General features: G+C 44.8%; 1 protein-coding gene across 1 annotated transcript in view; it reads right to left on the reverse strand.

Moving 5' to 3' along the window:
- Positions 1–2,887: 2,887 nt before the first annotated feature.
- Positions 2,888–23,672, reverse strand: part of PIAS4 (protein inhibitor of activated STAT 4) — a 35,128-nt gene continuing 14,343 nt past the window's right edge. The window contains exons 4-11 of the mRNA XM_030540454.1: positions 21,403–21,444; positions 20,847–20,937; positions 20,332–20,460; positions 20,138–20,243; positions 16,645–16,718; positions 16,267–16,427; positions 10,187–10,317; positions 2,888–3,260 (exon numbers count right to left, since the gene is read on the reverse strand). Coding sequence (XP_030396314.1) covers positions 3,052–3,260; positions 10,187–10,317; positions 16,267–16,427; positions 16,645–16,718; positions 20,138–20,243; positions 20,332–20,460; positions 20,847–20,937; positions 21,403–21,444 — 943 coding nt within the window. The 3' untranslated portion in view covers positions 2,888–3,051. The remainder of the gene's footprint in view (positions 3,261–10,186; positions 10,318–16,266; positions 16,428–16,644; positions 16,719–20,137; positions 20,244–20,331; positions 20,461–20,846; positions 20,938–21,402; positions 21,445–23,672) is intronic.

Consider the following 23,672-nt stretch of genomic DNA (forward strand, 5'->3'; position numbering starts at 1 on the left):
TCTCAAAGAAGTGGATTAACATCAACGGAAAACGCCCTTCCATCAACATAGGCAATGTCCACATTTTGGCCCTCTGATGGCACAGCTGTGGGGAAGACGGCTGAAGCAGCTGTAAGGTAGACATGCCTTCAGTCAGAAGAGGGACACCCCAAAGTACACAATGGAAAAGGACAAGCTGGGAATTAAATGTAAATCTTTCTTTTTATTTAACAAAACACTAGAATTCTGAACATTGAAGAATGTGTACTGAGGGAAAGAAAAATAATTCTTGTTTTTTTCCTCTTCTTTACAAAAAAGAAAAAAAACAGGATATAAGAAAAACATGTACAGGAGGAGCTGGCCAACTCAAAAAGAAAGGAGTAACAGAAGCATGTCGTCTCCAAACAGTGGCTTGGCCTGGAAAATTTAAAAACAATTAAATTAGGATACAAATATTAGAAAAAAAACTGGACTCTTAACACTACCGGGTGGCTGGGGATGCAAGCCGCAAAACTTTATAAAGTAAAACAATTGGAGCTCTACCAAGTTATTTTTATCTATTTATTTGTTTCAACCTGAAAACATATTGCTTATTTGCAAAAATAAAATAAAATAAAAAAAAGTCTTCCATACAAATAAAGGTTTTTCTGTGGGAAAGGAACTAAAATGGCGGAAGAGTGAATGAGATTCCAAGGTTGCCTCTTTCCCTCCTGTCCCTCATCCCCTCAATTGCTCTTAGGGGGCAGGGGGAAGGCTGGGTAATTCCTTCGCCATGTTTTCACAGGCTGGTGCTGCTGCTGAGGAAATGTGAGAGGCTTCTTGACAATGCCCCCCGCCACCGCCTCAGCCTGATGTGCCCCTGCCACAGTAAGCTTTGCAAGTGTTCGTTTAGGGGGGTGGGAGGGGGGAAAAGGCAGAAACATTTTCCACCTGCCTCCACTTCCGTTTGCTGGGCCAAATACAGATTTGCAGGAAGGACCTTTCCCTTCAGACATGCCCATGCGGTCCTAGGTGATCAGCTCTCGCTCTCATCAGAGGACTCAGAGCACGATAACCCACCACCGCCGGGCCCGGGATTTCTTGAAGCAGCTTAATCTGAGGGACAGCATGCCTCACTGGAGAAAGTTCTATTCGGACATCATGCAACAAGTCTCCGTGAGGATTTGGAGAGGAAAGACTCCGAAAGCCAGGGTCTAGCTTTCTGCTCAATAGCATCTATGGGATAATATTCTGCTCTCTTCCTACAGGCTTTAGAGTAGGTCCTTAAAAGGGTATTTAAAAAAAGAGTTCTAGTGGAACTTGATGGCTTTTAAGTTGATGGGGTATTTTAAATGCATCACTTTTTCTTAAATGCATCAGAAGTGCTTTGGAAAGCACCATCACTTTGGTTCTGTGGTTTAACATAGCTGCCTCCTTTCCTCCAGGCTCAAGCTTTAGGGGAAGAGGTAATTATAGGACATGAAATAGAGTCCACACTGCCCATGTGTCTGTACTTTCACCGATGGTTAGAGAGTACGGTGTAAGCAGAAGGGGTGGCAGGGCTGAAAATGAAAGAATGTCCTTTGCCAGTAGCTGGGAAGTCTCTATACAGCACGACTGGAAGCTACACGCATGGCCTTGGTTGGAGCATCTCTGCTCAGCTGGTGGGGTGGTCCATTGCATTACTAAGGGCAGTTACTTTGAGTTCCATGCTTCCCTTGTATATGCTCAAGGGGCAAAGTCAACATGCCAACTTCCTTTTAAAGTTTATTCTCATCCACAGACGAGAAAGTCGGCAAGGTCCAAAGCGAAGCAGACTTCAGAGGCTTTTAACTAGGGACAGGCAGAGCTGCGTAGGCAATTTAGTTACCAAAAAAATCTTTACAAGACAAAGGAAAAGGTTACCATTTGGAAACTCAAAAGCAACAATGTTTTGCCATTAAGAGCTTAGCAGTGGCTTTGGGTCTGGGACCAAAGCCTTAACAGACGTGGAAAAGTCCAGAGGCCATTAATACGTGGTCGCCATGCTCCATTTAGCCCTTGGCTAAGTCTCCAAACACAATGACATTAAATTGGTCAGCAGTACCAGTGATGGGCTTCGCACTGTTTCATGACTGAAATAAACCTGAATTGGAGTTACCGAGGTAGTTGGCTAGAAACTGAGATTTCCCCACCTGGCATTTTCTTGAAGGCCATGCATCCCCTCCACCCCACCTCACGCCTACACAATGCCCCGTGTCCCTGCAGGCCCCTGGCACCGATTCCGGAGACAAAGCCTTCTTTACAAAAGGGAATGCACAGCCCTTTGCATCTTCAAAAACACCAAGTTATTGCACTTCATAAATACAACAGATTTGTGGTTCAAGCCCTCCTTGCCCTCCCCATGGCTTCTGCTCAACTAAAATGATTCACTAAGCACAATTTCTACATCATCTTCAGATTAGATTAAAAGGATTCACAATGTGTCTCTTTACATGAGGTGCAGAGCTGCTGGGGCTCCTAACAAGAACAGTGCGATTCCAATCTTAAGTCTTTCCTTTCATTCCTTCCCCTACCCTTAAAAAAAACCCTCTAACCTTGCTGGGATATATAAACCTCCCCCACCCCCAGCCCAAGTCCCTCTCTTTCCCACCCTAACCCACCCATTCACATGTCCAGCAAAACTTTAGATAATCAGGAATGATTATTTAACAAGACAATAAAAATGCACACAGCTTTGGAGATGCACTGGAGTTAGCCATCCTGTAGGTTTTCAGGGGAACTCCAGCGATTCACACTAATGCTGAATGGCACCCAAGGTCAGTTAGCTCTGGATCCTGGCTGCCTGGCTTAAGACACTTTCCTTACTTCGAACTCCGGGTCAGGTTGAGCTGGCAGAGCTCGGGTCAGGCTGTTTAGTGGGGCAGTTTTCCAACCAAGAAGCAGCTCAATGGTTTTATTTTTCGTTTTAATGGTTAACTTGGAATAGGAACGTCAAAAGGAGACCAGGGAGGAAGGGAAGTGAGGCGAAGGAGAAATTCCCCTCCCCTCCAGTTTAGTAAGCACCAGAGTATTCAAGTCTGTCCATTCTGAGATTCAGAGCTACTTCCGCAGTCAGCAGGCAGAAACTAAACCTTTCTCATAAGAGCAGCGTCGTTTCGGTTGGGGTCCATCATCATCGTCGTCGTCTTCTTCGTCATCTTCCTCCTCCTCTTCCTCGGATGATGAACTGTCCAGTGTTAAATCCACAACGTCGGCGGTGACCTTGCCGTTCTCTCCATTACCATTGGGAGTGGGCAACAGCCCATTGATATCGGAAGAACCTGGGAAGAAAGGCTTCGTTAGAACATCTACAAAACTTCCCGGCTAACGCTCCTTTACAGCTCTTTCACTATCAACACCACCACAGCAAATCCCAGAGGGATGCAGCCTCCTTGCATATCTGAAAAGTATTTGGAGAAGTGGCAGATAAAACATTCCTTTTAGGGAGGCTGAGTACGGAAATCCATCTACTTAAAAGACCAGGAGGATAAGTGAATAATTCCTGAGATGTCCTAGAAGACCCATACATCCTTGAAGATGGTTACTTACCTGTACTGTAACTGTTCCTCTTCTAAATGTGGGTGCAGACGCATATTCCACTCACATATGCACATACCCAGAGAATTTTGCTTAGCAGTACCCAGTTCTCATGCCCTCTGGCCCTCAAAGCCTCTGCCCACAGTTACATATGGGCCGCTCATCCCTGACCCCCCTCAGTTCTTTGCGACCAGAATCCAAGACTGGGGAGACTGATTCAGACATGACAGAGGGTGGGTTGCAGAATATAGGTCTGCACTCACCTGTAACTGTTCTTGGAGATGTAAGTAACCATCTTTCCTTTGAGTGGCTGCAGATGTATACTTCACTCAGATGACTCTCCAAGCCCTACCTCCTACTGGTACTACCTGAATCTACTCATACAATGACTACAAAAATGCCTTTCCTAAGTTTGCATCTGACCTAGATGCCACCACGTTAAGTACATATGAAAGACCACGCAGCAGCCCTGCAAGTGTCCCATATTGAAACATTGTTGAGAAATGACAGATGTCGCTTGGGGTACTCCATAAGCTGTCATAATGCTTGAAGTTCTCCCACCTGGAAATTGTGCATGTTGAGACCAGGTGTCCTGTCATCTGATCCACATAAAAGACAAAAAGCCAGTGCAACGATTGAAGTGGGTTAGTCCTTTGCACATAAAATGCCAAGCATTGCCTCCTATCGAACGTATGAAGATACTGATCATCTGAGTGTGGCTTAGTAAAGGATACAGGGTAACTAAATAACCTGCTTATGGTGAAACTGTGAAGTCACTTTGGATAAAAAAACTTCAGATGTGACCTGAAGGACACTTGGTCTGTGAACAACTGTGTAGGAGGAAGCCCTGCCATCGGGGCCTGCAGTTCGCCAACTCTTCTTGTGGATGTTATAGCAATAAGAAAGGCTGCCTTCTGGGAAAGAAAAAGAGACACAAAAAGCAAGCTCAAACGGACACATGAGGGTGGCCTGTACAGTATTAAGGTCTCACAACTGGACCATTTCCTTCACAGGTGCAAACAGACGGACAATACCTTTCAGAAATCTCACTGTCATGGAGTCAGTTTTCTCAGACTTCCTCTGGATTGAAGAATGGAACGCCGAGATTGCTGCCAACTGAACCCTCAGCAAGCTAAGAGGCAGACAGGAGGACTACAGATGTAACAAGTAATCCCAGAGCATCCTGAGTATGAGCGAACATCAGCTGAATTCCCCTAGATATTAACAAGGTGGAAAAAAAAAACCTTTCACTTGGCTAAATTGGTGGTCCTAGCAGATGATTTTCTACTATTAAGTAGGACCCTCCAAACTGCTTCCAAATACTGCCTTTCCTCTTCATCTAACCATCCATACCGTGAAGTACAGATTGCTCAGCGTAGGATATGCAACTTAGCCATGGTGCCGAGTCAGTCGGTCGGGAAAGAGATGAGGTCTGGGAGGTTGGACAGAGACAGATTGAGAAGGTTACAGATCCAACCTTGTCTTTACCAAACTGATACTTTTTGTGCCAGCTTGGTCAAGTCCAACTTCAGAGTTTGAGGATAACCTGAGAGATAATAGGAATAGGGGAAAAGGAGTACATCAGGGCTGATCCCCAATTCAAATGGAAGGCACTGGTTAAAGATCCTGGACGGAGATCAAGAACAAAACTGATGGCATTTTTACTGTCCTTCATTGCAAACCGGTTTACTGAAGGGATGTTCCATTCCCTGAGGATGGGCCTCACCACACCGCTTTTCAGAGACCACCTGTGGTTCTTGGAGAAAGTTCTGCTGAGATGGTTGGCCAATTGGTTTTGTGAAGGTGGTAAGCGTGAGGCTGTAAAGCATGATGTCTTTGATGCAAAAGTACCAGAATTCTATTGCTTCCTGGCAAATCTGGTTGGAACGGGCTCCTCTTTAACTCTCCACATGAACCACTGTGGTGCTATGCTCCCGGTGGTATGCTCCCCTGATCTGATCCCAAAAGGCAGGGCAAGCATTGTAAGTGGCTTGAAGCAGTATGTTGATGTGAAAAGATGCTTCCATCTCTGACCACAAATCACGAACCTTTAATGTTCCTAGATGCGCTATTATGGAGGCATCGTTGACTGGAGTCCTGGGCAGTAGAGGACAGGCAAAGGGAACCTGACATGCATTGTTCTGTTTAGCCCAGTATCTCTGGTAGCACTCAAACCAGTCTGTCAAATGACTGGCTACTCGGATGATAGACCAATTTCAACCACGACTGAAGAGGAAAAAGATGCAATCTCATGTGCTGGACCATGGGGCCATATGGTCTAGTAACTTCAGGTATATGTGGATCATGGTAGAAGGCTGAGATTAGAGATCCAGAAGCACAAAAGGTGTCATTGTTTGGAATCACTGACCTGGGAGAAAGGGCCTCAAATTCATAGAGTCTAGTAGGGTCCCCATAAAAATCAATGCCTTCTTTGCTGTGTTCAAAATCAACCCAGGTTGATCAAAGAGGTACAGTGTGAACTGGAAAGGACTGAGGACTTATTCTTTGGATCTGCCCCTCACTAGCCAGTTGTCTGGGTATGGGAGGACATGAATTTCCCTCCATTGGGGATAAGTCACTACAACCATCATCAGACATTCACTAAAGACACGTGAGGCTGATGACAGGCCAAAGTGGAGATCAGTGTATTGATAATGTTGACTGATGATTAGGAAACTTCCTGTGGTCTGGAAAAAATCACCACATGGAAGCAAGCATCCTGAAGATTGAGGGCAGCAAACCAGATGGCATGATCCAAAGTGGGGTGAATAGCAGCCAGGGTAACGTGGAATTTTATGCATTTGATGTAATTGTTGACACCATGGAGATGGAGGATAGGTCTCAACCCTCTCTCGGACATGGGGATCAGGAAGTGCCAGGAGCAGAATCCCTTTCCCTGATAAAGAGGAACCACCCTCTCTACAGCTCCCAGAGCAGAGTCTGGACCTGCTGAAGCAGCAGCAGCGGCTCGTGAGATGGGTCCCTGAAAACAGATGGGGTTAAGGACGTGGAAAGGGGAAAAAGTACAGAAGTTGGATGGCATAACCTGACCCCACAGTGCTTAGGACCCATCTGTCCGTAGTTATCGCTTCCCATGCACTGCAGAAGTGAGACAGCCGGTCCCCGAACTGAGATGTAGTTGAGATGGTCACAACTGGTAAGCTGCTCTCCATATGCAAGTCAAAGACGCTGCCTGCCCAAAGATGGAGGAGGAGGAGGATGATGGGCTGGTTGGTTAAAATTAGAACCAGGTCTCCTCTGTGATTCATGCCCTTTTCTGAAGAAGTCTTGCAGCCTAGCAAGGCAGGAGAACAGCTGGAAGTATCATTGCAGATGATATTGCTGGGCTGTAGCTAACCCCGCAAAATGATGCCTCTTTGTGGCCTGGGTATAGAATTCCCCAATGACTGGAAAGTAGCACGAGTCCTCAAAAGAATGCAACATAGCAGCAATTTCTTAGAGAGAAAAAACTGACCACAAAAGGTAAGTCCTCTATGCTCTTTTGGCCCTCAGGAGCTATGCCAGAATCCTGTAACCTCGAGGCCTTTCTCAATGTTACAGCCAAAGGTATAAATCTGGACGAAGCATTTGCCACTTGCAATGTTGACTGCAAAGAGGTTTTGGCCACCGAATGGCCTTATGCAATAAATGCCTCACAACTCTCCCTGGAGGATTCTGATAACTAATCTGTAAACATGGACACAGCGTCCCAATTCACAAAGTCATATTTAGATAGTATTTTCTGCTGGTTGGCAACGCACATTTATAATGGAGATAGAATAAGCTTTCCTCCCCATCAAGTCCAACCTCAGACTCCGACTTGAGGAATGGATTTATATCCCCCCTGCCATAACTTCTTGGTTTTTTACCATCACAACCAGGGAAGTAGAAGCTGGATGTGAGAAAAACACACTTGCATGGGAACCTTCCCTGGGAACACACTCTCTTATCAGTACACTTTGCTGTGGGTGTTAGAGACATTGGAGGTATTTCACAGATTTGGGAGGCTCTAATATCACTTCATTTATAATGAGAGCCGCTCTCCTAGGAGCTGAGAACTGAAGGATATCCAGTAACATATGTTTGTTCTCCTTAAAAACCTCAACTTGAATAGCCAAGATCAAGGTCATTCATCTCAGGAGATCTTGATAAGGATTTAAAATCTTTAGGTACCAGAGATGAAGAATCCAGCACTATAGCATTATCTGGTGACAAGGAAGAAGAGGGAAGCAGTGGATTCCAGGATGCACCGATTAAGAGGAAGCCTACTCAGTCTATGGCTGAAGCACAAGCAGCTCAGAAGGGGAGAGAACAGGTGAGCTTTCCCTAGACTTACTGGAAAATGGGGACTTTGCTGAATAAGGACCTGCCCAAGGATTCCAAGTAAGCAACTGGATAGGGTATGACATTAGTGACCAGTAGAAGCTAGGCCAGGTGCAGTTATCCCTACTGCATGAGTGGTACCAATCCCCATAAACTTCTGGGCGATTGCCAATGGTAAGTGACTTCAGAGTGGGACTGCGAAGGTGAAGGAGATGGAAAGGTCTCTTAACTAGATCCTGAAGACGCTTCCATGTAGTCTGACTGTAATGGAGGAGCCACTCCAGATGAAGCCAGTAAAGGCCTTGCATCCTCTGCAAGAGATGGCAGTTACAGTCCTGACAAAGGCATCCCACTCGGTATCAACCAGAACCAGAGTTGATCCCAGACCCAGAGTTAGACTGCTCTGCAATCATTGTCAGTACTGAAGATAGCATCTGCACTGGCAAACCCCTCAATACAGACCAGGAAGCCAACTGCAACCCTGCCCCATGGGTACAAGGTGCTGCAGACAGAGCCAACAGTCTGCAGCCAGTGCCAGTGGTGCCAAGGACACCGAATACTAAGCCACCCCTGTAAAATGCTCCTGAACAAGTGGTGAGTCAGGAACAAAAAGGCACAGCAAATCCACTGCTGCCCAACACACTGCCAATATGGAAGCCATCCAGGACGACACCACTGGTGTTGGGACTGGGCTGAATGGATGCCCCACAGGCGGTACCAGAGTTGACTGTACTGGTTTCACATTGGTACTGTAGAGGGGGTTGGCAGTCCACCTCTGTCCCACATACTGAAAGACTCATGGTGCCGGTCTACACTCCTCTTAGAAAGGGAGGAGGAACCTCTCCAAGTTCTGGAGCTGCTCCAGTCCATTTTGTGAGAGCTTTTCCTCAGACTACCAAAGGAAGGAGAACAATTGTTGTTGCTCCTGGGAGAGGAATCCAAGTATGACTGTGGAGTTGCAGCCCATACAAGCTCAGTTGCTCTCTGAGGGGCCTGATGATCTCTGGTAGTCCCCTATGCTGAAGCAGGCCTCATGTTCTGCTCTAGTAGGTGCCAATTTAAGTGCAAGGCTCTAACCACCTGCATTCTCTTCTTGGACTTACAGATGGAGCATCTTTCCTTAATGTGCCCTTGCCCAAGGCACAAACATTGAGTGTGGGCAGGGCCACTCAGAGGATTCAGGGGGCCTGTGGCGCTTGTACTCACCCGGCGGTGGTCCGAGTCTTCAGCATTTTGGCAGCAGGAGGCCCTTCGGTCACTCCGCGTCTTTGGCAGCAATGAAAGGCCCTCCATCGCCGAAGACCCAAAGCAACTGAAGGGTCCCCCGCCACCAAAATGCTGAAGATCTGGATCGCCGCTGGACCAGGGCTTGCAGGGCCTCTGCAGGGCCTGGGGCAAATTGCCCCACTTGTGCCCCCCCGCCACCCCTGAGTGTGCGGAGGTCACTGGTAGGGATAACTACTTTGGACAATGCTTAAAACTCAGGGAAGGTGTCACACCTAGCTAAGAACTACCTACACGGCACTAAACCCTAAGGTACTACTAAATTAACCATTTCTTGTTTTCCCCTACCCCCAATAAACACTGCGATAGAGAACATGAGGTGAGATACCATACCTGAACGCTCCAACTCAAGCCGCGGGTGGGTGAGAAGGAACCAAGGGGGACCAGAGTGCTGCCTCCCTTATATAGGGGCTACGGCAGCCAGTGGGCACAAGTACCACCCCAACAGGTACTGCCAAGCAGAGTTCTTTGGCTTCGGTGCTTTGGGCAAGTGCGCACATGACTGGAACACACATCTGCCGCCACTCAAAGAATCAGTGTTTGCTCGGGAAATATTTGCATAAAAACAAGGAACTGCTTCAGTCAGAGACGTTACAGAACAACGCAGACTGATTAGTTGGTAAAAAACGCCACTAGCGAAAGGTCTGGCCTTCCACTGTCCATGAGTGGAGGCAGAACATTGCCGGGTTATTCCATAAGTGAATACATAAAAGATGTTAGTTCCATGCCACTTGGAAGGGATAACCCAGTTTTGCTAAACAACTGATTTGAACGCTAACTAAACCATTAGGGATCTATTCAAAGGGCTCGAGGACCGCAACCAGAATGATCCCCTTACTGTGCAGTTACCACCTCTCTGATACTACTTGCTCTTTTGTATAGAAAGATGGGGGAACCTATTAGCTGACTTACAGCGGTATTCTGAGCAGAGCTCATAAGGTGTTCGACAACTCTCCAACACTGACCCAGCTTCCTGATTTTGTGTCAAGTGATCCGTGTATGTTCTTTACAGGTCATCGTTCAGTGCATTTAAAATCATTAGCCCCACTCACGACACACTCACCTAGTACCAATATTGGACACTGAGGGCTGCAGCTTCTCTCTTTCTCAGCTTTGATTGGACACCAGGATCCATCTACCAGGTATTCAATTTCGTCTGCATCCTCGCATGCTGTCAATATTTTTGATAGCAGCCTGGAGAGGAAAGAAGATGCCATCTATTAGCCTTGAGGCAATCAGCAGAGCACCTTTGATGACAGAATGCTAAGATGGATCCTCACCTTAAATGGCCCTAACATTTATGTTAGGAAGGGAATTTGGTAGTGAAAAGCTGCTACACCCAAGTCCTATTCCCTCCCCCCCCCCACACAACAGGTACTGGCAGTGCCAACATCCCCAGTCCATCCTGACATGGCTTAAACCATGAACCAGAGAGCAGCCTTCATGCTCGATTCAGTCCTTGGTCTCTGCTGATGCTGCCCATGGTGTGGGAGAGGACAACTATTGTTACTTATGACAAGTGGTAGTTCTGTGATGAAGACTTTCCACCAGGAAGTGGGCTGAGACAGCAGCTCAGTTATTAGACCACATCTGAACACAATGCAAAAGACTCAGCTCCTCACACCCCATCCTGTAGCCCAGCAGATCCCAAAGGCTGAAATTTTAATTACAGTAGAACACGGTCCCACTCCACTGCAAGTGTGAAGTGAGGCCAATAGACAAGTCCCTTGTGATGCTGTCCAGACAATATTCTTATGATGCCACATCTACAGTACACTGGGTGACTCATGCACACACATTCCATTTATTACATTATGAAAGGACAGACTAATCCACCAGATTAACAAAGTCAGGTAGGAAGTGTAGCCTTCCTCTCTTCTTACTCTTTATCAGTCCAGACACTGCACTTCCCAAGCTACTGATGAAATCTCCGGGAAGTATAATGCATGCAATGTCCTCCCGGCTAGAGGCTGCATCAGAAAAAGCTTCTGTGCCCAGCCCACACTGTGTTGAAAATACAAAAATGACAGCATAGATCCAGATGGCCACCTTACCCATCTCCAATCATGAGGAAATGGACCTCTAACCAGATGGAGACTACCTTTCTGGTTCATCGTGCCTTAGCGGTTGGGCATTTGCTTTACTATTGTTGAAGTGTTTCTCATCACTGGCCTCAAGAGGGTGTTTAATAGTTATTGGAACAGAGCATCTAGAATTCAGATTGGAGAAAGCATCACTCACGCCTAGGCTGTGGAGTTTTCCCTTTATCAGTACAAGGGTGAACCAACACTTGATTTGTAAAAGTTTGAAGTTTCCTTGATGCGTGAAACCATTCTGAGAACTGTTTTGTCCCGATTGAGTGGGATCTGCTATTTGATTCATGACAGGATCTAGACAGCTCTAGTCTCCTAGCCTAGCAAAACGGATACTAGAAATAGAACTTTAAAGACGTAAAATGGTTCAGGGAGGCTTACATGAGATCCCTCAACTAGCTTGGTCTTCAGTAGCTTCCCTGAATCTTTACTGGATGAGTTGTGTTCCTTTGCTTGCTGAAACGGACAACATCTGGATCAGACTCCAACATGGTCCGTTCTAGTTTACTCCTAGACTGATTACTACCAATTTTACAAAAACTGAACAGGAACAAAGTTCAGCTGTCTATTAGAGAGATGCCAGATTAATGACAAAGGCATGGATTGGATCGAGTTCATCTTCTCTACCTCACTGTTTTCTGCAGTAAAATGAGGAAAAGGAAGCTTTGCCAGTGGAGGAAGCACTACCGGAACACCCTCTCTTCCATAAGCTTTAGCCCTCCATAGCCAGGCTGTAAATGAGAAAGGGAAATGGATATTCCTGTTGTATTTACTCCTGGGGGAATTCTGAACACAATAGTTTAAAATTCTGCATATTTGTCAAAATAATGCAATATAATCATTCTGGTTTTAATTATTTCGGTAATTTATTTAAACTACAATACAATGGATGGAGCACAGGAGTGGAGAGCATTGGAGAAAGTCCCCAAACCCCCTTGCCTAACAGTAATGTGGCTAGGTTTGATCCTTTATTTCTAGTTATTAGTCAACAAATATATGCAGCCATATGCTCAGTGTTACATCATAGACAACTGAGGGCTGGGGAAATCAAACTCACAATTTACATTGGCTACTGACCATCTCCAGAAAGGTCAGTAGCAAACAGTTCATGGAGCACATTTTGATAGGAAATGTTTTCAGTCCAAAAATGTAGACCAGTTCTAATCACGAAAGCACAAGCAGCATTTATAAGGTCATACTGTCCTTTACACCAGTGCTTCTCAAAGTTGGGCCGCCGTTTGTTCAAGGAAAGCCCCTGGCGGTCTGGGCCAGTTTGTTTACCTGCTGCATCTGCGGGTTCAGCTGATCATGGCTCCCACTGGCCGCGGTTCGCCTCTCCAGGCCAATGGGGGCTGTGGGAAGCGAACTGCGGCCAATGGGAGCCACGATCGGTTGAACCTGTGGTTGCAGCAGGTAAACAAACCAGCCCAGACCGCCAGGGGCTTTCCCTGAACAAGCGGTGGACTGGCTTTGAGCAGCACTCCTTTACACCCTTCTGGCAATGTGAAAGAGCTTAAAACTTTTACATCTGTTTTATACACCTGGGGGGGGGGGGGAGAATTCAAAAGACAATGGGAACAATTCATTAAGCCGGCAGGCTGCTACATTCTGCTCTGCCTGAGGGGAGGGAGCCTGCCTCATTCCTACCTCCTTAGAAACTCCCTGACGCTCTTCTTCACACACAGCATGCTGCAACAGCGAGCAAGAGGGACAGAACGTCTCTCTCTCACTTGCATGAATGCCCAGCTCCCCCCTTCCGGTGGTGATTTACACCTCTACTGGCTGCTCTGGGCACCTGAGCCAACCTGTCTGTGCTGTCCGCAAGGGGCGCATGACCACTTTTGTAGCTTTCCTGTCAGAAGTCATTTTTCTGTGGGGAAGCAAAGAAATCTGGAGGGGACATGAATTCCGCACATGCACAGTGACGCAAAATTCCCCCAGGAACACGCATTGGTAGGCTTAGCAGAATTTATTTAATAATTTTGATGGATAATCTCAGACTATTTAAGCACCTTCTTCTCTTTTCATCTGTTTAAATTTTCCACAGTTTCAGGAAATTAGGTGGGGTCAAACAATTATTTAATGACAGTAGACTTTAAGATTCAAAAAAGTGAAATCTTTATAACTGTTAAACGTCAAAATATACAAAGTAAATATCTTTAAATCAAACCTCTAGCAAGTTCTCAAACATCATTTTTCTTTCTCTGTATATCAGTAACTTTGATTTTTTTATCATTTACTGAGAAAAATCTAATTCTCGCAAGCCTGCGTATTGGCCACAGGGCAAAGTGAACAGGTTATCTACGTCTAGGTTGCTTCAGATTGACTGAGGAGGTCCCAATAGCCAGAGAAGATCAGTAACTATGAATTTCTTGATGACCCGAGTACTGTCTGCATGATTAAATCCATGGGAATATATAACCAAGGTTGAAGTTCACATAGAATTCTACAAAGGGGCAGATGAGTGAGTCATCTGAGCTCTTGTGATTGGGTCCATCAGTATATTTCAGGGAAATCCCCAGTAGGAGGTCTGAGATATCTGAGTGGAGAGTTCATTTCCTAGAAACCAGGAGCTCTGCACCTCGTTACTATCAGCATTTTTACAATTTGTCCGCAATTTCTACACTGGAGCTCAGTGCATAGTCAGGCTGCCTAGCCATTTCCTGACTCCTGTGCTGCCTTGTTCACACAGGAAATGGTGGCATTCATCACTCTGTTCCTTCCTTTGCTCTTGGCAGAGTAGGCAACTAGTTTACGGAGTTCTCCTTTAAGGTGATCGGCATCTAAACCCATGCTTCTGGAGCTACTGGGAATCCTAGTCAGGTCTGTAACTTGTTTAGGGTGGCATCTGTTGCCAGGACTAGCTAATTCAGTGGTTCTTGTAGAGGACTTGTCCTGGCTCTGCATATGAAAACATATCTCAATGATAAGAGGCAGACATTCCTTGGATACGACTATCCTCTTGATAATACTCAGTTCCATCTCTTCATGTTTCTTTATATGATCTTCTAATATCACTCTATCAAACCTTGTTCTGAGATGCACAATGGAAGCATATCCCCTCCAAGGTGCTGGTCTATTATCAAGCATTAATCTTTGAGCAGCAGACATTCTTAAATGTCTTCAAGGCTAAGGACTTTCTTTGACTCAGCTAGTTGCCCAAGCATAGACAGACTGTGAAGCCTTCTCCCTTCCAGGCTGATGTATAAACGTACACCATGTTTGAGAACGTCTATGGTGCCATTGCTAGTCCCAAGATATTGGCACTTGTATGTGGACTCCAACACTGAATATTGCATCTGTGAGACATGCTCCTCACAGGCCAGTTCTCTCATCAAGTGTTTTCAAAGGGCATAAAAACCCGCTATGGTTCACAATCTGAAGGCATGAGCTTTTAGAGTTGCCACCCTAATGTTTGGGACCCACAAGAACACATTGGGCAGCACAAGACAACAGAATGAAAGAACTCTCCTCCAGATATATTAAATATACAGTTATATTTCTCCACAAGGGGCTAAAAGAAAAGGATGTTTGCGGTTGGCCAGTCTAAGGACCTGCCCTAAAATTTGTGGCTTCAGACCTTTGCCCCAGATTGGGGAAGATAAAACGCAGGCCTCCTGCCTCCCAATGTGGACCATAATGCTCTCTTGGACTTGGTTCTCTGGACGCTGTTTTAACAAAGTGACCCAAACTCGACTGGCTGGGTCAGAGCTCAGCAGGGCCCTCTACAAACCTTAGATACCTTTTTTGCAATCCTACTGGCGCACTTACTATGCTTACTATACTGTTTGTAAGTGCTGAGGAGTGCTGTCAGACCTTGTAATGTTGTTAGAAATACAATACACAGGATCTTCATTCTGAAAGTCTAAAGCATACTCATAAAAACCTCCTCTCAGAGAGCAGCACAAACAACTAGTGTGACATTATAACAAAGATGATTCAACGCTTAACAGCTTGAGGTTCTCTGAACCTACCAAAGTAAGGTTATTGGAGGCAGATACTACTAGAACCATGAACCAACAAGCTCCTTTTATTCATGGAATAACATTATAAAAGCATCTTTGTTGTACTGTCTCCATCGAAGGCAGGGAAGAGCCTGGATTAGTGCTGAACGATGCACAACTACAACCCTAAGCTGCTTTGATGAATCCAGACCAAAAGAATCAAAAAAGTAAAAATAAAATCATTTCAAGAACATATTAGTAAAAACAATGGCTAAAAAGCCAGGAAAAATTCCAAGCTAAGCTTACAAGAACCCCAAACCCTTGAAAGTGTGGGTATTCATAAATAAGGTGCTCAAAATACCTTCAATATGTCCCTACAGAGATTCCAACCCCATATCTTGTTCCTTTTATAGGAACTCATAATACAGAAATTGCCAGCAAAGCTTTTTTTAAGGACTTTAAGGAGTTTGCAGCCTAGGGCTACAGATACTATTTGCACACTTTGCAGGTAGAGTATCCAAAAAAGAATGTACCCATAGAGCACTGGTTTATAACTGCATTCATACCTCCATCTCAGATGTGCTAGCTCTGCATCTAATGACACCTGGATTAATGGTTGGCACATACTTATGAGGTGCTGAGAACTGCTTGTGAGGTACTGCAGGATCAGGCCCTTAACGAAGGAGTGGGAGAAGACTGCATGCCGAAGGCAGCCTGTCTTTTCAGGAGTGTGTAAAGTAGTTTTACTCTAGGGAGTGTAAATGACAGTCAGTCACTGCATGGAAAAGAGCAATGCATCTTAGCTTTTGCTGTCACCAAGATGAAAAATGAAGATGGCTGTACGAGTTTCAGAGCTTGATGAGAAGCTACAGAATCAAGAAGCAAAGACTAATGACCGAGTCTCCCGCAAACCCACTACCACCAGTAATGGGGAGGTTAGTCTTTTACATGCTCATGGAGCAATTATATATTTTAAACTTAAAAACAATTTTGAAATGAAGGTGGATCAGCTAGAAGGCCTTAAAAAACAGAGCATGAGCCCAATGTGGAAGAGGGTGGGGAGGAATAACCGAAGGGGCAGAAGAGGAAGGAGCGTAGGAACTCACCCATCAATTATTAGCTGGTCATAGGGTGCTGGTTTGTCACACACAGGACACATCCAAGTGGGCTTCTTCTCATTCATCTGGAGGTAGAAGACTGCATCGAAGCACTGTAAGTGTGCACATGTCTCAGCCCGGCATGGGACAGACAGACGCATCTTCACCAGCTACGGGACCAAGAGCAGACAGACCAGTGACCCATCCCACCATTGTATCACTAGATGCTTCCCCTTCCAAAAATGGGATACTGGTGCCATGCGCAAATACACAAGAAACTGCTTCTAGATGGTTTTGGTGAAAAAGATGATTATCCTGTAAAGATGGTTTGGACAGATAAATAGGAGAGCTAGTGTTAACGGCCTGGATTGCTGGGCAACAACTTACCGGGCAGATGAGCGAGACTCGAACACCTGTAGTAGCAATTTCACTGTCTGGATCCAAACGTAATTTCTCCTTTACTGTATTCAGGAAGACAAGAGAGGATAAAATTAAGGCAGCCCGTTTTAAACCTAGAAATAACATGGAGTATAAGAGGCAAGCTTCTGCGGTTGTCACATGGGGAAAAACCTGCTGATGCCAGGAGAGGATGCGGTAAATACTGCGCAATATGCAAGCGACTCAGACACCCATGGAGAGCAGGGACAACAGGGTGGGAGGTGGTAGTGGGTCACGTCACTGCAACATCAGGGCAGATACTGGACAAGGAACAAGGCATTCAAGCTAGGGCCACACCCACTTAAAAAAAAATGTAGTACAATACAGAGAGACACGACTATAAAGGGGCAAGCCCAGGAGATAGCGAGGCAGCAGGACTCTAGTCCAACTGACCCTCTTAGTCTCATCTGAGCTGAACAGACTAGCTCTATCCAGACCCCAACATGATGCAACTCTGGAGCTGACCAACAAGCTGGGCTGCGGGCATACTGGCCAGTTTCTGCACTGCAGCAGGCTTTGTCACGTCTGGGAGATTAACATGCAAAGCCAGAGAACAAGGCAGGAGGTCTGGCCAAAATGCCATTTTCCAAGAAGGGAATAGGCATATTTGGAAGGAATCGACACATTAGGATAGGAGGTAGGGAGTTCAGTCTCTGCTGAAGCTCACCCACGTAAAAATCTGGTGGGACAGACAGAATCAAGGATGATGCTCTAGCTGGCAGGTGAGATGTGGGGGCCTACGTGACTGCAGAGGCCACAGGGAGACAACCATTTACATCTTTTGGAGGGACATTTTTCATCAAACAGGTGCTGAATGAACACAGAATACTGTCCCTAAACAAATCACTCCAGAAACATTACAAAAGCCACCACTAGCACTGCTGTTCATACACGTTTATTACACTTCCATCATCTCTCTTTGGGGATGGGTGCACTACCTCAGCTGTTTCAGACCATCATAAAACACAACTCGATATAGAATCTTTATGCATTTTGAAACAAAACAGCTCTTATGTTGAGATGTTGCTTTACAACTAAAACAGAACGGCTGGTGGGGTTGTAGAGTATTGTTTTACGAGAATACCAAGCATTAAATGCTGCAAACAGTGAAATTCATTTTCCATCCAGCCCAGCAGATCATGGGAAATGAGACCAACTATATCCTAGGAGCTGTTAACTAGCATCAAGATTTTTTTCTTTAAAATGGGTGACGAAACTTTGGCTTTCAACTCCACAGTTAGGCACCTAAGTACCGGATTTCAGAAAGTGCTCTTAACAGAAGTCAACAGAAACATATGCAGGAGGAAGATACATCAGCCCGGGTAAGCAAGTGGAGCTAAAGGGCAGTGTTAAAATAGAGAGGTGATCAGAATCCGAAACCATTGTAGAATGCACTGGTGAGATATCGTAGCAAGGTTTACAAGCTACCTGGATCTGGCAGATTCGGATGCCCACAAAAAATGAATGTGTGTAAAGCCAAAGTGATGGTGTTTCTCATTAGCTCATAACATGACCAGGGAAACTAAACAAAAGAAAGATGACTCCAGGGTTAAGAATTTAACAAAAGTAATCCACCTCTGCCAGCCAAATGAAGCCAAGATTTTTATTGAACTATTCCACTGGAGTTAGAGGTGATGACAAAAACAAGCTTGCCAACAGTAAAGGCAGGAAATCCTGTTTGTAGAATATCTGCATGATGCTTCCAGACTTTGAGGCGATATATTGTAAAAGCACGAGTTTTGAAAGGAAGAGCCATTCTACTCTTGATTACCCACAGCCCTGTTTCACTAAAACTGGGCTCAAAGAGGAATGATGGGATCTGGTTTTATTTACAGCACTAACGGCATGGGGAAATGGGAGTGCAGTCCACAACCGCTGATTCAGCTATGCTAGGTAGCTAAGCCACACAACAACCAGTGACTGCCAAACTCTTAGCTGGTTACCATTTTCCTTCCCCTTATTGCCATAAGCAAAGATGCAACAGTTCTGCAGATGTCCATCAATCACGTAGGAGCATTGGTTATTTAGGCACAATTGTGCCAAAGCCACTGTCTGAATGTTGAGTTGGAAGAGATCAGCATGTTCATCTGCCCCACACCTGGGCAGGGATGGGAGCGAGGGGCAAGATACAAAGGTAAATTTGGACCCATAGAGAACCCTAAAGATAGTTGTACAAATGGATGCTAGAGTTTGGCTGAATTGTTGCAATGTAATAAGTCTTATCTATAGGATGACCAGATGTCCTGATTTTATAGGGACAGTCCTGTTTTGGGGGGCCTTTTCTTATATAGGCTATTACTCCCCACCCCAATTTTTCACACTTGCTATATAGTCACCCTACTTATCTAGGGCTTTTCATCAGTAGATCTCAAAACACTTAAAGGAAGTTAGTACCTTTAGCTCCATTTTATCAATGAGGAAACTGAGGCACAGAACAGGAAGTGATAAGCCCAAGGTCACCCAGCAGGCCAGTGACAGAACTGGGAATAGAACCCAGGCCTCTTGATTCCAAACCCAGTGCTCTATCAACTAGGCCACACTGGGCCTCCTAAAGGAATGCTGAATTCTCTCTTTTCAATATAATCAGTCATCTGTAGCTAGTGACCAGGCTACAAGGACCTGACACATCTGAACATGCGTTTTTCCCTATACGTTAAATAGGCCTTTTTTGAAATTGTGCCCCCTAAGCCTGGTAAGTGCAGTTCGTGGTTAGTGTAGAATACCACAGCATGTTTTTTTTAATTGTCCTCTTATACAGAATTAAGTGCTACGGTCATTATGTCATACCATAATTTGGAATCACTGAATGACTGGAAGTAAGTTCCTTGGACTACTAGGAACTGACGGTCTGGCCTTGCCTTTGAAAGGTAATTTCCCAAGATTTCCAATAAGGTTCTGCATTTACCCAATACCATGATCTATCTGAATGGGTTCGACCAAGATCTATATCGCATTTGAAAGAGGTGCTGTGAACTCCTGCTCTCAAACACAGGGGGATTGGCAGCAGGACATCTCCACATAAGAGTTCTTTGCTCCAGAAATTTCCTCTGGAGATCCTGCAAGTGCTCTGGCAACATTCACCCATTTATAATTATTCAGCTGAAGGCAGAAAACCACTCATCAGAATGACACTGAACCTCAGCATCACTCACCATAATATGACCCGGGAATGAATTCTAACTCCAACTAAATTAGGTCAAAATTTATCTGTATCATGAAAAGTGCTGCAAAAATCTCTGCACAGATCTGGGGCAATCTGATAATGTGCCTAATATATAGCTTAGCAAAGTCACTCAAATTTGACAAATGATTTTATAGAATTGCAGAGAAAGATTCTATAGAATTTGACAATTGTTTCCGCACAAAATGTCTAGTAGCCTGACTTCTCAGACTGTCCAGTCTGATGAAGACTGCATGAACTTTAACAATGATATGGACTTACCGAGTGCCTTGCAGAGCTCTGGATGTTTAATTCCAATGGTTTTCAACCTCTGCAGCAATTCCGCTGAGGTCATTTGCCGCACTAAATATAGGCCCACTGAATAACTCTAAAGAGAAAGGAAAGGGACAGGATGAGAAGAAAGGGCACACTCCACACACATGCTCGTTTATTTCCCAAGTCATGCAATCATTTACCTTTCCATAATTCCCCCACGTAACTGTGATTCGATTGGTCGCTGCTGACAGGTACATGAGATGTGTGAGGTTAATGGGACGACAGGGCCTTTTAGGCTCCACTCCAGGCTTGTTAGATGGGTAGTAGCCCTGTAGCAAAGAGAGACATTTTTCTCTTTATTTTACCAGAGAGATTGCTGTAGCTGAAAAGGAAAAAAAAATCCACAAGGACATCAGCCTTGAAAAATTCTACTCATGCACAGAGTAACTTTTTTGGATGAGATTATCAAGTCATAGTAAAGAGCAGGGAAGTTGACACTGCACTTTCATGGCAGTTTTGCAAGAATACTGTTAATGAACTCTACAAACCAAATCCATTACACAATGCACTTCAAAGTCAAAACAATCTATTATTAGCACTGCAGCTCCCCGTCTGTATTCACCAGAAAACAATTTCCAGAATAAAACAGAACCATTTAAATCACACACATTCTCCCTGGGCTGTAAAGTGACACTTCATGGCTGGGTTGACTTACCGGCACTGAGCAGTAACTATGATTCACTTTTACTGCGATGTTTGGAGGGTACTGATCCTCCTGCGGGGAACTAGTGTCCGTGTAGCAGATTCTGGAGAGAAATGGTGACCTTTACATGTCTACATCCCATATGCGATTTAAAAGATCTCTACCCTAATAAATACTATCGACTTCAACAGCAGCCAGCTAGGAGTACCACCCAAACTAAACTTTGTCATCTAGTCAAACCAAACCCATTACACCCAGGAATCTCTACTGAGGACATGACATAGACTTCAAATTCGGCTTCACAGCAGAATGCTACGTAACCAGCAGTTTCTATTAAAGCAGCAACTCAAATATCATCTGCAGAGAACCAAGAGGGTCAATGCAGCAGAAAATTACGTTGTAAGATGCTTGCGCTATCCTTGCAAACAAGGGACTTGCTTAAAGTGATCCGTTATTTTGTAGCTATTGGACACAGAGCATTGAAACTGTTACTATGTTGTACTAGTGATCTCCCTCCCCTAGTTTGCTGCCTCATGGGTTTAATTAATTTCATGGTATTCAGACTTACCTTAGCACAACCTGAACAGATTTCACACCGGCTTGCAACTCCCTGGTAAAAACAAAACAGACTTTCATTTAACAAAACCTCAGTTTTCTTCTTTATCCAATCAACAAATAACCTAAAGCTATTACAGATATTTTTTTTTAAATCACTTGTCAGGGTTTGTGACATTTACAGTAACTCCTCACTTAACATTATAGTTATGTTCCTGAAAAATGCAACTTTAAGAAAAACGATGTTAAACGAATCCAATTTCCCCATAAGAATGAATGTAAATGAGGGAGTTAGGTTCCAGGGAAATTTTTTTCACCAGACAAAAGATTTTATATATTATCTCTCTGTGTGTGTGTCTGTAATATATATGATAGAAGAGAGATAGATCTCTCTCACACACACAGTATAAGTTTTAAACAAACAATTTAACACTGGTACACTGTGATGATGATTGTGAAGCTTGGCTGAGGTGGAGGAGTCGGAGGGTGGGATATTTCCCAGGGAATGCCTTACTGCTAAATGAACTAGCAATTGACTGAGCCCTCAAGGGTTAACTCTCACAACACTCTACAAGGCAGCAGGAAAGGAAGGAGGGCAGACAGAGAGAAACACCCTGTGTGAGAGAGAAAAAAAAATGTGCATTTCCCCTTTAAGTAGCTGACCCCAGGCTTAGGTACACTGCCTTGTTAATTAAATCAGCTTACTGAGACCTGAAACCAGCAGCTACTGCCTAGAAGCTCTCTCCCTCCCTCCGTCCTGTTCCCCCCTGCCCCATGGAAGATGGGGTAAGCAGGATGCAGGAGTGGGGGAAAGGGGAGACACCCTGACATTAGTCCCCCTCTGCCCTCCTCCCCCGTACAACAAGCAGAGGTCTCTGGGAGCAGCTCCAGGGCAGAGGGCAGGAGTAGCACATGGGGTGAGGGCCAGCTGCTGCACAGGGAACTTAGGGGAGTGAGGAGCTGATAGAGGGAGCTGATAGGGGGGCTGCTGGTCCACCCTGGTTCCAACCACCCACCAGCTAGCTGCAACGGGCTGCTCTTCCTGCAAGCAGTGAACAAAACAGGCGGCTGCCAAACAACATTAGAAGGAAGCATTTCACAACTTTAAACGAGCATGTTCCCTAATTGGTCTGCAACTTAACGTCAAAACAATGTTAACTGGGACAACTTTAAGTGAGCAGTTCCTGTACTTTTAAAATTTCACTTGTTTTGGAAAATAGGAACAGTCTGGTTAGTTTCATTTTCCAGCTCTCATGCACTAAACCAAGGTTTTGGTATTTGGGTTTCCAAAATTGCAGAGAAATGTTTAAAGAAAAGTATCTGTCTTCATCAAAATATTAAGTGACTGCAGAAACATTTCCAGGCAGACGAGATTTTGTAAAACATTCCCACTCTCTGCCCCCCACTATGCCTAGGCTGACAATGTCCCTACAACACCCTCTTCATTCGATTAGTAAACTAAAATTGCTCTTTCAAATAAAGGAATGAGCATTATGGTACCAACAGAATATTCCTGTTGACGCTATTAGCTTTATCAAACGGTATATTAACTGGTTTCAGAAAAGCTGCATAGCAGAATACGGGGTTCTTAATAGAAAGTTTTAGACACAGGAACAAGATGTACTCTAACTTCTGCCCAGATTAAACTCAGAATTTAGCCTGGATTTGACAGTGAAAGTGTTTTGCAATCCAATCCTACTTTTAAATTGTTTAAAGTTTTCAGGAGGTTGAGTTCAGCCCATAGCTTACAGGAAAGGGAGTTACTCTGACAGCTTTAAAGAGTCCATCAGCAGGGACCATACTTAGATACTTCTCGCTGCTGTCAGAGAAGGCAGGACCTGCCCTGAAGGAGCACTGCATCTGATGTCAGGCGCTCACTAGAACCCCTAAAGGGAGTGCATACTATGTTCTAATCAGACTACAGCTGATGAGAATCCCCTCATAGATCCAAATATTCCCAGCTTTTCCTTTCTCCACATTCAAGATACACAGTTAGCAGTCTTCTGTTAGATCATCCCAAAAGGTCTGCCCAAGTCTCTGTGGTCTTTGAATGGCATTTCTTTGCACTACTGTCATCTATGTGGATTGCCATACTATTTGAGCACTTAAACTAAAAATAAATATTCAAGAAGGAAGCTTGCCCCGATGTGTGACATTATTATTGTTGTTTACTGTGGGGAAGCTGTGTCAGAGTTTTACATTTCACTCAGCTCAAAAGGTTTGTCATCATTCTGATCTCTCATGGCAGCAAGTTCCAGGGTCACAGGCCAGCTGCTGAGTAAG

Source organism: Gopherus evgoodei, chromosome 22 (genome assembly GCF_007399415.2).
Source record: "Gopherus evgoodei ecotype Sinaloan lineage chromosome 22, rGopEvg1_v1.p, whole genome shotgun sequence".
Classification (NCBI taxonomy): Eukaryota; Metazoa; Chordata; order Testudines; family Testudinidae; genus Gopherus; species Gopherus evgoodei.